Source organism: Lontra canadensis, unplaced genomic scaffold (assembly GCF_010015895.1).
Source record: "Lontra canadensis isolate GAN:19392208 unplaced genomic scaffold, GSC_riverotter_1.0 scaffold14, whole genome shotgun sequence".
Classification (NCBI taxonomy): domain Eukaryota; kingdom Metazoa; phylum Chordata; class Mammalia; order Carnivora; family Mustelidae; genus Lontra; species Lontra canadensis.
The window spans coordinates 1,767,514-1,780,793 of record NW_022631008.1 but is presented as its reverse complement, the minus strand read 5'-3'; the positions used below and the strand labels follow the sequence as shown (position 1 = coordinate 1,780,793).

Here is a 13,280-nt window from a genome sequence, read left to right as displayed (position 1 = left end):
GCTTACTAACACTTGAAGCTGCTAACACTAACACTTGATGCTGCAAAAGTTTGGGTTTGTCAGATTATAAATATGAAGACTGGTGGAGTTCCAAAGAAGCAATCTAGTGGTAGCCTCCTGAAGTAGAAGATGATTTTTAGAGGTTTAAAGGGAGAGAGGTGAATGCGAAGATGATTATGGACCAAATGTGCAAAGAACCATAGATAATGTGGTTAAGTCATTATCTAAATCAAGAAAGTGTTTTACATTAAAGGACTCAATAAAAATAACTGAAAATGTGTCATTTTTATAAATCTTATAAATTAGACAAAATATTGATTTTATAGTAGAACTATAAAATAGTTGTATTTAAAACTTTTTTGAAATAAATATATTTTTCATGTATATATACACATATATAAAATATATTTATAATTATAACAAAATATTAACATAATATTAAATTTATATTTTATTATAAATTTATTATAGCTATTACATTTATTATAAAATTTATTTATTTTTATAAATTTAAAATCTATTTATAAATTAAATTAAAATATTAGCATCATTACATCAATATACATTTAATAAAAATTTCAAAAACCTTCTTTATATCAATTACCTCAACATTACAAATATAAAAGCAGGTAATAGTACTTATATAATTTCTCTAACTCTCTTTATTAATAGCATTTTCTGAAAAAAATTTTCAATATAGTCTTTTTTTTTAATCAAAATGACTGAAATCTTCTTCAGAGTTTCAAATTATGATTAATTGTATTTTTATTTGATTCATTTCTATAGACCATGATATTTTCAATAGAGAAAATACTATTTCTGTAGGTGTTGATGTAACTGGTAAACTCAGAGAAAATTCTGACAAATGGAGGACAATGCCAATTACATTTTTTTACATTACATGTCAGAATATTTCCTCAAGAATTTATTGACTCCATTTAGATTATCTTTCTTCAGCAAGTATTTTTATAAGACAAAACTTGTCAGTAAGCTGCCTCTCATTATTCATGTGGATGTTTTGCCAAATTTAGATAGTAAAATGGTCTTTAAGTTTTATTAATTTTATTTGATTCCAGGACAAAGTATAAATTTACATGATTAAAGTATAAGCTATATCAAAACTTTCTTTTTATTTTTAATTTTTTTAAATTAACATATAATGTATTATCAGCCCCAGGGGTATAGGTCTGTGAATTGCCAGGTTTACACACTTCACAGCACTCACCATAGCACATACCCTCCCCAATGTCTATAACCCCACCACCCTCATCTTAACCCCTCCCCCCATTTGTTTTGTGACAAAACTTTCTTTTTAAATCAAGATATTCCAAAGTACAATTATTTAATTTCAAAATTGTATCTTATACACTGTTAGAACTCTCTTGGTTTAATTTGTTCATTTCCATTTTTACTTTTCTAAGATACATTAAATATTTCATATTTACAAATTTTTTTATTAACTGATATTTGCTCAAAACTTCAAAGTTAAACTTTAGTCACTCCATTTGTTGATTATTTGACTAAAGATGTCTGCTTTTGAACAAATATAACACTAAACAATATAGAAGATTTGTCTTCAAAAGGTCTGGGGGCACCTGGGTGGCTCAGTCAGTTAAGCATCTGCCTTTGGCTCAGGTCATGATCCCAGGGTCCTGGGATTGAGTCCCACATCGGGCTCCATGCTCAGTGGGGAAGTCAGCTTCTCCTGCTGCCCCTCCCCTCTGCTCAAGCTCTCTCTGGCCCTCTCTTCCTCTCAAAGAAATACAAAAATAAATGAATAAAATAATCTTGGGGGGGAAAAGGTCTAATATCATGGTAGGACATTAGGTTCACTTAAAAATCAATCCTTTTTTTTTTTTTTTTTTTTTTTTTTTTGATGAATAAGTTTATTATTGCCTTTATCTGAAAAATCTTCATAGAAAATTGTGGTTTGGTTTATTAGCTCTCAGCAGCCCGCTCCTGAGCTCGAAGGAAGCTTGCCTTCTTCTGAGCTACCCGATCTTTCTTCTGGGCAAGAGACATTTTGGGACGATTCCACCTCTTCTTTTTAACTTCTTTCTTAGGCTTCTTCTCATAGACTGGGTTCTCTCGTATAGCAGCATGAGCTTTCTTATACATCTCCTCCATCATGTCTGGAGTTACGTTGTTCTTTATGTATTGAGAGAATTGTTTCTTGTATGCATCTTCGTCTTCTTCCATTAGGTAACGCATATAATCTGCAACATTCTGACCCATGATGTGCTTTCGATGTACTTCGGCATTGAATTCCTTGCTTTCTGAATCATAACCAGGGAATCGTTTGGTACTGTGAGGGATAGACAAGCCTCCATCCACTGCTCCCTTGAGGGCCCCAAAAACTTTATTTCCAGTAGTAGTTCTGGCAAGCCCTGCATCCAAATAGCAGGTGAAGGCACCAGGTTGACCATCAATGCTTTCCACATTGTATTCATCTCCAGTCACTTCCACTTGGCCTTCATAGATCTTGTCCATGCCAAACCTATTAAGGAGCCTGCGGGCCAGCAGCAGGCCGGTACAATATGCTGCAGCGTAATTTGTCAGGCCAACTTTCACACCATACTTTGGGAGTTCATGAGCATAAGCTGCACAAACTATCATATCTCCTTCTATGCGGGCATAAGCAATCTGACAGATGATATCTCTGTTGGTTACACGAACTATCATCCTGTATTTAGGTGTGTTGTACTTATTTTTATCTTGAATTACCAAGCGTTTCCTGGCATAATAATCAGTTTTACCCTCTCGACGTCTTCTAAATTTCACTTGGTATCTCTTGAAGTAAGCCTTATTCTTGACAACCTTCACAAACCCCATCCTGCGGACCAGAGACCGGCGTCCGCGGCTCGCCACAGACCAGCCAAAAATCAATCCTTTAAAGGATTTTAAAACTCCAGTTTTTGATGGGCAGCCAAAAGAGAAATTGCATACTACCATGCTAAATTTTTTCAACATCAGCTCTGAACCATGCCTCCACCAATTCCAACGATATTTCTGATATATAGATTTCTTAATTTTAGTAAAAATATTGTTTTTTCATGTTGCCTTATTCACCAAAATTTTATTTGTATTTTCCCAACAAAAGCAATAAATTTTCCTTCAATGATGAACTTTTAAAATGATTTCACATTCACAGTAATGAGCTATATTTTATTTTTGACAGAATGAAATCATAAAATACTATAATTTCATGAATTTAAAAAACATAAAATTATTAGCAAATTTAATTGATTTTCTACTGAAGCCTTTGATGATATTGATGTCATGCTGATATCATTTAACTATTTACACTTCTTTTTCTATTATTGGAACCAACGTTTTAGCAATTAATGATTCATTTCTCACATGTGCACAAAAACTTGGATATTAGAGTGAAGCAGTTATTTGATCTAAATGAGAAGGCATGCTTTATGAAGTCTTATGTAAACTTAACACCTGCAACTTGTGTGTTAAATCATTTTCTTTGGCGACAGTATTTCTAAAATCCTACTGAGTTTTTGGTAGCTCCTGCTGCTTTTTTATCATATTTGTATCGTCTAGTTCTGAAATAGTCAGTGTTGTCATTGTGGTTCCAATGTTGTTAAATGTTAGTAAGTATCTTGTGCAATTTCCATATTCATCATAGTCATGAACTTTTTATTTTTTATTGTATTTATTCATATATTTATTTGAGAGAGAGCGCACACAAGATGGGGGAGGAAGAGAGAGAGGGGGATAGAATCTTAAGTAACCTCAGTGTTAAGTGCAAAGTTCACTGCAGGGATCTAACTCACTACCCTGAGATCATGACCTGAGCTGAAACGAAGAGTCAGAAGCTTAACAGACTGAGCCACCCACATGCCACAGTCATGAACTTTTTAAAGTTCATTGCTTCTTCTTCTTCTTTTTTTTTTTTTTTTGCCTTTTCAAGTTTTTATTTTTATACATTTTTTGTATTAAAAAGAAAAACATAATTACCACAGATTACAAAGTACTAAAGCAGTACTAGAATACTGAATGAATCACTTCAGCCTAGAAAGCAGATACTCTCAATAATATTAAGGTTATAATACAAGTTCTTTCAAGTATTTTATATATATATTTTTTGTCCTTTTAGATGTGATAGTCTAGCACATGGTAAAGATAAGGTACTATGAGCATAAGGTGCAACCTTCTCCACAAAGCCAAATGACAAGTTTTTCTCTCCAGTGAGAAATGGGCTATAAGCTCTGATCTTCTCTGCCTTTCCCATCAACATGGCTGAAGGAGAGGGTGGGGGCCAGTTCATTGCTTCTTAAACAATTTTTTGCAAAAGAGAAAAGTGTAACCAAAAAAGTAAATCAATATCTGTAGAACTGTTTAGCTTCTGTTTTCTCTCTATATATTTCATGCTTGCCAAATCTACTTTTGTCCATGTTTCTCAGCAACCTGCTGGGTAGAGGTCCAGGAGCTTTGTGCATCTCAGAGTGGCCAGCTAAATTAATGATATCAGATACTTTTCTCCCCACCATTAGAGAACAGAATGAGTTGGGTGTCCCCAACTACTTTTATCTAAGCATGCTTTAGTTTATTAGCAAGAACTATATGTGTTCCCCTTTAAAGTAAGGTAATGTAGATCAGTATAATAATGGTCTCCAATGAAGGCTGCTTTCTGTGTTAGTGCTCTTCTGCAATGGAATGTTGTCACTCTTTCACCAAGAGATGGGATCTGTTTTTCCACTCTCTTAATATGAGTTGACCTTGGGTCTTGCTTTGACCAGTAGAATATGTTAGAGGTGATGTTGAGTGAATTCTGGAGCCTAATCCTTAATAGGAAGTCTTCCAGCTTCTACCTTGGAACCCTGAGACCATTACACTATGAAGAAGTCCAGATCAGAAGCCACATGGAGGAGGACCAAAGCATGCCAGCTGATAGCCAGCACCAAGGCTACAGACATAGGAGTGAAGCCATTTGGTTATTGCAACCTATCCCAGTCACAAACTAAATGCAGCAACAAGTAAGCCCTGATGAGATTAGTAGAAGAGCCACCAGTCAATCCACAGAATTGTGAAAAATAATACATCATGGTTTAATATGGCTTATTATTTTTATTCACTATATTTGGAGTGGTTTGGTATATAGCAATAGATAGCTTATACAGAAGGTATTAATTAAATTCTATCTGGAAAGAGTCAGCCCAGGAGGGATGAATGGTCACTGGTCATCTTTCACATTTAACTACATGTTAAGTGTGAACTGTGATCACTACATGCATGTTTTGCATGCTACTAGATGACACTGTAACAGGAACTGAAAATACAAAATGGAGGTCTGTCAAACTCACCCTCAGTTCTTTTAATGTCACTATTAATAATGCATCATTTAAAAATTTTAAATGCAGCCTGGACTAATAGCAAAGCAAATGAGATACCAAGATACCAGGCACAAACCACAACTATCCTAGGAAAATGGAACATTTTGTCATATTAGCCATAGTCCAAAGTGAATTTCTGATCATCAGAGAATCAGGTTTCTACCAATTCTATGCAAAACCCAAATAGAAGGATCTTGAAAGTGCTCAAAATACCATTTGTCCCAATCTGGACACATAGGAAATTGTTTTCCTACTCTTCCTTGACAAACTCACAGTTAAAATAAGGCTCTGTGAGCTTTCACCTACATAGTGAGAAAATAAGATATCAGTTTTCTTAGTAGTAAATATAGTTAGATTTTGTTCTTCATGAGATTGATGGATTTTAAAACCTATGCTGATATGTTCTGCTAAAAATTATCCCACACTAACTGTTTAAGACATTTTGATAAACTCCTCACAATATTTTTGAAATCTTACTTTTCTTATGTGCTGCTTACTTGTCCTAGTGTGTTGTACAAAAATGGAAAGTTAATTAATTTTTGAATGGTGGAAGGGAAAGGGTAATATCCTAAGGCTATTTGTAACTCCATTTTCTCTAAGCATGTGAGGGGGCATTCGAAAAAAACTGGGGGGGGTGAAATTATTTCTGTCTACAAATAAGTGTTAAAAAAAAAGTTTTCTACAGGATGCTGGCTAAGTACACAAACACATAGTAGCATGCACATACAAGCCCACGTTCTTCCAATAAATATTTGTAGGGTATTTAGTAGAATCCTTCAAACTAAGTGCACCATCAATCTTTGGAAACCTATTGAAACTTCTCCTGTGGTGTGTGTCCAAACTGTTTCTGATAAATATAAGTCATCATCCAGAGGGCTCAGTGTAGCACCCAGCACATAATTGGATTAGGCAGATGCATGCCCACTCTGAGACTGCTGGAGCAAAGAAAACAGGCATTCCCAATTAACCAGAGATCTTTACCTACCCACAAAATGCTCTGTCAAGGGCTTCTTTTTTTTTTATCACCTCCCCCCCCAACCGCTGCCAAAAGCACTACTTTTTGAACTTTTACTTTCCTGATTCTTTCTAATATTGAAGAATGTGAAAGTTTCTTTGTAAAAATTCATTTGATGAGTAGCGTTTATCACATAGGACTGTGTCAGAAGTTCTATTTGGTATAACTCCTGGCTTTGGCAATTTGAACTTTTTCTTATACTGCTATAAATCTAAATATTCTTTAAATACACACACACATACCCACACACCCAGTCTCACATAGGGGAAAAATTCCTGAATGTCCAAAGCTACTGATATCATTGTGGGAATTCAGAGTCCTTCATGTTTCAAAATCTTTTGTGTGACCAATTTAAATTCTGGTACAGATTATAAAATTCAACTTAAATGGGACAAGGAAAAGGGGAGGGTAAAAGTAGGGCCTGGGGTTTATGACCCATGACTAGATCCACTGGTTAAATTGGAAAGAGATCATTGATTAGACAAAAATCCTTTGGGCGGGGGGGAATATGGGAATGAGTTTTTTAAGCCTAGAGGAAGAAATGGTGTGATCACAATGATAATGACCCAGAGTGGGACAGTCATTCCTAGTTACTGATAGAATCAAGGACAACTTAGACCTTTCTTGGGAGAATGTTTGGAAATTCATTTTTTTCCTAAAGGAAACATGTTGTTTCATCAACAGATTGCAACTGCCACCAGCCACAGTCTATTAAACAGTTTGTCTCTTGGTTCTCATTTGGTGCTAGTAGCAATTCCTCCGTATATCTGAACAGAGCTGTAATCCCTGGTGTGTGTCTGCCTTTAGAACATGGAATCTGTGTTGTTTAGTTCACGGTGATAGTCATCCTGAGCATCTCCCACAAGAGCAGGGTCCTAATAACCTAGTATTGTACACATACATTTTTGAATATTGGGTTGTTGGAAATATTAAATTAGTTTTCACTATGTTTGAGCTCCCTCAGTTGCAGTGGCAATCACAGTTATTGTTTAGGGCTTTTCAACCCACTTGTTTAGGCCACTACCTCATTTGTAGTCCCTGAACAACCCTCCAAAATATTGTGACTCTATTTTGCACACACAGAGGCCAGGCTCAAACTGGAAATACATGTTGTTATACTTTGTACTAACAATGTCAATGATTGTCTGCCTACCTACATCCCCTCCAAAAACTCCCTTGTCCACTGTCCCTGCTGCCTGGGTGTCCATGTCCTGTGCTAGGAAATCCCTTCTCTACTCCCATTCCAACCCCCTCACCCTCGTCACACACAACTGCTTGGACCTGACACATTTAACTGACCAAGTAACCTCCAGGGAATAGGCTTGCCAGCAAGAAGTGACACGTCCTGGAATAAAATGCTTGTCTTAGCCCATCAGATTGTTAGTCTTAGGAATCAGAGATAAGAAACACAGACAAAGAGTCGTAGGAGCAGCAGAAGCTGAAAAGTCATGATCATGGCCAACTTCATGGCATAGGATCTGTGTAGTCATGAAGGACCCCAAGCTTAGAAAGGCTCCACCTTTGGTTTAATGCTCTGCTGTTGCTGTCTTGAAATTCTTAATAATTACTTAACAAGGGAACCTGTATATTCATGCTGCACTGGGACCCACAGGTTACATAGCTAGTCCTGTCATGACATAGCAATTAGAGCAACAGTCCTCACCTGGAAAAATAGATTCTAAGAGAAATTCCAGCAATCTCTGGGGGGTGGAGGGATGGGGTGGAAGGAGGCAGTTGAAAAATTTGAGAAGACATAATTGATCTTGTCATTTGTTTTTATTTTATAAAAATATAACAAAACTACCATACTTATAATGCCACCTTCAGAAAAGGAAACACAACCACACCCATGTCGTTGCTAGGTTACAAAGAAAATACAGAGCTGGCTGACTAGAATTTCCCCTCCCCTAATCCTGAGGGATGTGTTTGAATTGCTGGGGGAAGTGTGAATGATATTTATGAAAAGTTGGCATCCATTTAAGGGGTTGAAAACTAGAGTAGGGAGAAGTGGGCAACCATGATGTGTCCAGGGAGAGTGGAAGGTACAGGAAGTAGATGTGAAGAACAGGGAGAGCTGGAAATGACGGTGCTACCCTGGGAATTCAGACCTTTCTCACTGCTCTGTTTCATCCCAGCATACAGCCAGTCCAGTATGCAGATCTCCGGGATCTTCCCTGGCCCATCTGCTGCTCATTTATAAAGAAGAACAAAACCACTGTGCTTGGCGTTCCAAAGGAATGTGGCCTTCCTTTGTCAGATACAGACAGTTAGCCGCTTATTTGTTTTAAAGAAAATAATTTTCTGTTAGGATCTAATTGATATAATCATAATGGTAATATATTGGCTCCTTTTTTTTTTTTAATCTACAGAGGTCCAGAAGCCCTTTGAAATTCTGTCTCCTCTCCCCAGCTCTAGGAACAGTTTTAAGAGAAAAGAGACTTTGCATGATTTGAGGAGAAAACTGTCTTTTGCAAAAGAGCCATGAACCACCATCCCCTCCTCTTAACGACACCTTTAACATTAATGCTTATGTCATCAGGAAAACAGCTTTTCACCTCTAAGTACAAAAATAGTCTCAGATTAAAGAGAAAAAATCATTAGGGCTTTCAGCCATTACAAGCACTCTGTTAATGAGATAATTAAGAATTGCCTAAAAATATGGGGTGTTTATTCATTTTAAAATATGTGAGAAATTTTGCATTTGATTTAGCTGCCAAGTGTCTGTGGGCACAGAATACAACTTTGCATTCATTGGAAACCAGCACAGAATGGAATATAAATACCATATCAGCAAATTTCCTTTTTTTGTTTGTTTGTTTATTTCAGTTCTAAACATCCCCCTTTGTCCCTTTCACCACTCTGGAAAATTTCTATACTGAAAATATGTATTTTTTTCAATTGAAGTGACTTAAGTATTATTTTGAGAAATTTTCACAATTTCATGACACCTCTTGAAATAGCTAAAGACCCCTGGGGTGCTGCAAATTCAAGTAATGAAAGCATTAAAAATAGCAAAGAGAAGTCACCTGAAGCAATGAGGGATGAAATGTTATTTTTTTACAGGATATATGTACATAGACACACACATCTCATCTACAAATACTCCCACGCTCACTCTCCGCCAAAAGTTTTATCTTCCTAGAATTTCAAAACCCTTTATCAGTATTCTCATTATGTCATACTAGTAATAATTTCATTTATAGCTTTTTTTAAATTAGATTTTATTAATCCCCAGATCCTGGGAGGTTACATACAATAAGAATGTTTGAAATTGCAGAATTGTGAAGAACCGAGACAAAGAAAGGAAAGTTTACTTTTTTATCTGCCCACTTCTTTTTTTTTTTAATCTGCCCATTTCAAAATGACAGCATTTTAACTCTACTTAAAAAACAAAAACAAAAACAAAAACACAGAAAACCCAGCATTTTAAGAAAGAAGTGAAGGGAAATGTGGGGCACAGTAGTCCAAGTGCTTAAGCCAACTGATATTTCTCAGTGATCTGCTATTTTTTAAAGTTATTTTGCTGTTTTATGGTTTGCTCTGACGGAGTAAGGATCTCTGTTTCTTATGGAGACAGTTAAGGTAGTTATTGAAACCTTAAATCTTTGGATTGAAATGAAGTTGGAAATAATCTAGATCAGTGGTTTTCAAATCATAATTCTTGGACCAGCAGCATCAGTATCTGAGAACTTGTTAACAATGTGAACTCTCGACATCTTCTCTAGACCTACTGAATCAGACACTCTGGGGGTAGGACCTCGCAATCTGAGCTTCACCATGTCCTCCGTACTAGAATTTGAGGAGCACTCATCTAGAACATCCTTCTAGCGACTGAAGAATTCTCTACCCCAGCAATTTGGACAGAAGCTTACCCATACATGTGATTAACATATATAAAGTGTCCCTATCCTATCCGAGTGCAGACATTTAATCTATTGTAATGATAAGAATTACAGTTAAATAAACATCATCTCATCCTCATCATCATCCACCTACTGCTTGCATAGTATCTCCATTGTCAGTCTCCTTACAAGCCATCAACACTCCATTCTTTTAGGATACATCCCATTGTTAGGAAGTTCTTTCAAGCTGGGTTAAAAAATGTACCTCTTTGTAGCAGTTACCCATCCACTTCAATTCTGCCTTCTTCTGTAAGCAGGATCACTTTCTTTCAAATGTTTGGACAGATGAAGCATATACAATTTGAGATACTGAGATCATAAAGACTTCATCGGTTTTAAGCCCCTTCATTTTATGTAAGAAAAATCTGAGGCCCAGCGCAGTTAAATGACTCAAAGCTGCTCTACATGTTTATCACTGTCTTTTATTCTCCAGACTAAAATTCCAAACTCCCTCAACCTTCTTCTAATGGACCTGATATGCAGGATCGTCAACCTTTCTTACTGTTTTCTGAACATGTCCCTCTTTGTCATTATCTCTCCTAACAGGTGGCATCTAGAATCTCACATGAAACTCAAAATATGGTTTTACTATTAAAGAGTGCACTGGGAAGGTTTCTTTCCATGACCTGAGGCTCTTTCTTCTTGTAGGGCTACATAAAGATTATATTTACTTTATATTTCTTTCCAGAATCTTTGAGACATAACTGAGAGACAAAAATTATAGATACATGGGATATGGCCAGCATCCCATTTGTCTCACAAATGTCATTCACATTCACAATGATTGAATCTTCCAGGTGCCAAGATATTTAACAGTGTGATGTCCTTGCATTTCCTTGTCTACCATTGGATCAAATGTATTATGAAAGTCTCTGTTCAGTGCTTTGTTGAAATAAAGACATTCTGTGTTATTGAGCATTTCTTGATAAACACATGAGTAAAATTATAAAAAATGTTAATGAAATGAAATTAGAGCAACTTACCTTTTTTAGTGGACCCAGCTTTTTGGTTTTTCATTATATCGTTCTCTCACAGACCTGTTCTACGAGTTTCCTAGGGATTGCTCATCCTCAGTTTTCTGGAAACATTTTCCATACACCATGACTTCTCAGCTATAACCAACAGTGCCTGTGAGGCATAAGCTATTTAGTTAGGCTGCAGTATCATTTTTCTGGGCCTGAAAAATTTATTCAAAGATTTTACAGGGTCTTTTACTATCCCCTTTTCTGTCTTGATTTTCAGTTTTCTCTTAATCATGTTTTGCCATTTCTAATTTAGTAAAATATTCCATTTTTCTGGAAAAGCTATCACAAAATAACCTCATTGTTCTCTCCATCATCTGTAAGCTTTATTCCATCTGACATAAAATATATGCAAAATGTATTGCTAAGTGGTTAGGAGCTCAGGCCTGAGATCATACAAAGCAGGATTTTGTTGAAGTCTTTGAGAAGCCTGTATGCTGAACCAGCTGAGAAACAGAACACCCAAAAATGACATTATGGGAATAAAAATACCAACTGTTTGATTGATAGAGGTGATATAGGGGAATTTGACATACCTGGTAGCTAATGAGCTGGAGTTGCACCCCGGATCTGACTGCCTTCCCCGCCCCCATCAGTCACAGGCAGCTGTGGACAACTGTAGATTTCCCCAAGGGGGGCAAGACCTTACCTCTAAGTTGCATCAAGCCTAGAGTGTCTGAGAGCATTGCTGGCAGAGGAAGCTCTCTCCTGGGAGTTGGAGGGAAGAGAATGAGGAGAAAGAGAAAGAAGAGAGCCAGGGCAAGGGGCTGGCTAGCACAGTTGCACCTTCTAAGCCTACTAATCGGGTATTTATAGCTCCACCACAGAGTGAAGTGGTGAGAGAGATGGTGAAGGGCAAGGATTAAAGGATGTTCCTTTACATGGAAGGGAACATGAGTAAGGAATAAGGATCCATCCCTGATTTGAAATCTCTGTTCCACTGTTTAAAAGGTTTAAGATATTATAGAAGCTACTTTACCTCTTTGCAGCTTAGTTTTTTCCTCTATAAAATGGAGGAAATAAGAACATATACTTCATGGTCTACATAAACCAATGTATATCAAGTGCTTTCAACAACTCTGTGTTTTCCCAAGTGCTCTTTCTTTCCTCATCTCTGTTCCTTTCATTCTTTGGCTTCCCTGATGTTCATCCTGTTGTTTATACTTGCCTTTGCTTTTCTTGATTCGTATTTGACTCATGTCCTAGAAAGCCTGAGCTTGTCAGAGGGCTCTTTAGCAGCCATGATGGTCTGTCTGATGCCCAACTCCTCCCCTCCAGCTCTTGTTGGAATTGTTTGAATGTATAGTCAGAATTTCATTGCTCAGGATCTGTGATCTTCATGAGTCAATTTTTTCCTTGTGTCTTTGGCTGTTGGCATATACTTATTATTCCCAGGAATTTTTGAAGTCAAGCTTTTAAGTCAGTCTGGCATGTATGTCCAGAAATGTCTGGCACTTTATTCCCTTTCTTTTGTGAATGCCCAGGTGACACCATCTTTTTTCCCTATTTCTGTCACTCCCATGTTACCATCAAGTCCTTCTTTGTTGATCAGAAATAAGTTCTAAGAGTTACTTCATGGTTTCTCTTACTTTATGATGTTTTACTTGAGGGCCTAGAATTTAAATGAATAATTCTGGGTGGAAGCAATTTATATGACCTTGAGCTGTTTAAATGCCAAACATTTACTCATCCTATAGATTTTTATTATGCTTCTTTTTATCTTGGCAGCTACTATATTTCCTTAAAAAACTCTGTAAGTTTCTCATAATTCATCTCCATACTCATTCATTACTTTAATGGCCTATTTTTTAAATAAATGAAGACTTGATATATAAGAAGATCTGAATTTTCTGGCAAATAGGCTTAGTACTCCCCCAAACAGTATAATGACTGATAGAAAATTAACAAATTCAAAATCTCTTTTGTTCATATTTGTGAATATTTATATTTTTCCTAAAGTGAATATCCTTAAAAGGAAATACCATTAGGAAAA

General features: G+C 36.4%; 1 protein-coding gene across 1 annotated transcript; it reads right to left on the bottom strand.

The window, feature by feature from the left end:
- Positions 1–1,873: 1,873 nt before the first annotated feature.
- On the bottom strand, positions 1,874–2,872 carry LOC116868039 (60S ribosomal protein L5). The gene has a single exon (XM_032858002.1). It carries the CDS (start codon positions 2,830–2,832, stop codon positions 1,939–1,941), a length of 894 nt encoding a protein of 297 aa, XP_032713893.1. The 5' UTR covers positions 2,833–2,872; the 3' UTR covers positions 1,874–1,938.
- Between the last annotated feature and the right edge of the window lie 10,408 nt (positions 2,873–13,280).